The sequence below is a fragment of the Coffea eugenioides genome, chromosome 11 (assembly GCF_003713205.1).
Source record: "Coffea eugenioides isolate CCC68of chromosome 11, Ceug_1.0, whole genome shotgun sequence".
NCBI classification, from domain to species: Eukaryota; Viridiplantae; Streptophyta; class Magnoliopsida; order Gentianales; family Rubiaceae; genus Coffea; species Coffea eugenioides.
In genome coordinates, this window is record NC_040045.1 from 41,971,677 (window position 1) to 41,973,887 (window position 2,211).

Genomic DNA, 2,211 nt, shown 5'->3' on the forward strand with positions numbered 1-2,211 from the left:
TGTTTCATTCTTTTTCCTCCTTTTCTTTTTTTGGGTGCATTTTTAGTTCAAGTTCTTGGCTTCTCTAGTTCTTTTGTTTTTACCTGGTTTCTTCTTATACCAAAGACATTATTTTATTCATACAAAGGTTTCTGTATTGGAAAGAAAGAGAGAGAGAGAAGAGAAATGCATTGGTTGGCAAGCTTGAAGCATGTTTTCAGCTGCAGAAAGTCGAAATTGAAAAATAAAATTAGACCGGCGGAATAGTTAACGTTTTCATGCTCTGACAAAGAAGAGAAACAGTTGCTTGGATCATAGTGGGTTGCCTTTTTCATGTGTTTTGCTTCTGATAGTAGTTCCCTGAATTATGAGCCACTATGACTAGCATATCCACCAGCATTTGTCCCACTGCTTGTGCAACCGTGTGGTACACAATTTTGGTCATGGGGCCTTCCTGTAAACTCTTGTAGCCTGATCTGTCAAGGGTCACTTACCAAATATGATTGTTCTCTCTATACATGTACGTAGTTTTCACACAGTTCAGAGAAGAAGATGAATGCACTTGTCAGCCAATGATGCTGTGAAGTTTCTTCTATGTTTTGGTATTTTCAACTAATCATCTTATTTAAGGAATGGCTGATAATTTCTTAAAAAGTCCTGTGCGTTTAAATTAACTCTGGTGGTGTTGTTGAGTTATTGCCCTTTGATGGAGTTTTTGACGAATCCATGATGGAGTGCTAGAGATTTCACTTTCAGTTAATTTGCTCCACAATAATATAGTGTGAGTTTCTCGAGTTGATCCAGATGTGAAGAAACCATCTTTTGAGTTGGCAATAGAATATTAAGGAAAATCTTGATCATTTCCGATTACATGTTATCCATCTGCTGGGAAATGATTGACTCATTACATTCATATTAGACAGAAAAAACAAGAAAAAGGCAGACAAACACCTCCGTTTCTTTCTTTTTTGGAGCATGGTAAATCTCTTAGTCAGTGAAGCAGATTTGTAGTAGCAGCAATTGACTGGTTTGATAACTCAGCCCTGAGATGAGCTGTGTTGCATGGCAACTCTTCCAGATCACTCAAGGTGTTATAAGGACTTCCAAGTTGGAAGTCGGTGAGCATTTGCCGGAGGTCAGATGCTTCTTCTTTAAGGCGTGCATTCTCTTGAACAACCCTGTCATGGGACTCTGACACGTGGTTCAACTTGTCTATGAGATTGTGGTTCTCAGTCCTCAAGCGAAGCACCTGAGACCAGAGCTCATCAAGGTGCCTCTGTTTCCGCATCCTTGATCTTCGAGCTGATTCTCTGTTGGATATCATTCTCCTTTGTTTTCTTTCATCTATGATGTTGAGTTGCTGATCATCTGCTTCATCAGAGGTAGAGTTGTTGCTTAAACATGAGGACTGCGGAGTGAACTCATGTATGGGAGGAGGGCTCTGGTAATTTGGCAAGTTGGTCAAGAGTCTGCTGATTTGGAATGCTGGAAAGCTGCTGTGCATCAAGCTGAAGTTAGGGGTGAAAGGTGAGGGATCCTCAGGTGTGAAGTAGTGGATTCCTGTTGCCTCAGATGGAATCATGGCTGACTATATTGAAGGTGACGCCTGAAGTTTTGTTTTGCAGATAGCGATGAGAGGATAGTGGACTGGAGCATGGCATGAGGATTAGACGGCTTTTATAGGAGGAGAAGGCTTGAGAAGTGGGCCAGATGTAGCAACAGAGATGATACAGTACCTAGCTTACGAAGCAGAATTCAACATCCATTTGAGCAGCTCATAAACTCTCCATGTATGTTTTTTCTTTTTCTTAGGTATACTGTTATCTAGAGAGAACCCAAGCCGGCCAATGAATTTCATGTGTCTTGATCTGACATGTAAATGGCCTGCTGTTTACCATGTCATCATGCAGTGATGGGATCCTAATGCAGTGATGGTTCTAAGGATAATCATGGAACATCCAATGTAATGCTTACATGGGGAAGAAATTGAGTTTGTGATTAGGGATGTTTCAGTTATCTAAATGAAGCATTTTTGTTTTTTCAAAAAGATGGAAAAGCTAATGAATTATTATCTCAAAAGTCAAATATCAGAAAAAAAATCATCTGAAGGAAGGTTTTGCCGAAACCAGCATCATATGAAGGTCTCACAGCCAATCACATGCTCTGACTGATGACGAAAACTAGGTCAATACAAAAGGTGAATGTTATTAAATAAAAAGAAATTTTTTCTAT

General features: G+C 39.7%; 1 protein-coding gene across 1 annotated transcript; it reads right to left on the reverse strand.

The window, feature by feature from the left end:
• Positions 1-786: 786 nt before the first annotated feature.
• LOC113753762 (basic leucine zipper 43-like) lies at positions 787-1,881 on the reverse strand. Its single transcript, XM_027298004.1, has one exon. The coding sequence runs from the start codon at positions 1,559-1,561 to the stop codon at positions 971-973; it is 591 nt and encodes a 196-aa protein (XP_027153805.1). The 5' UTR covers positions 1,562-1,881; the 3' UTR covers positions 787-970.
• Between the last annotated feature and the right edge of the window lie 330 nt (positions 1,882-2,211).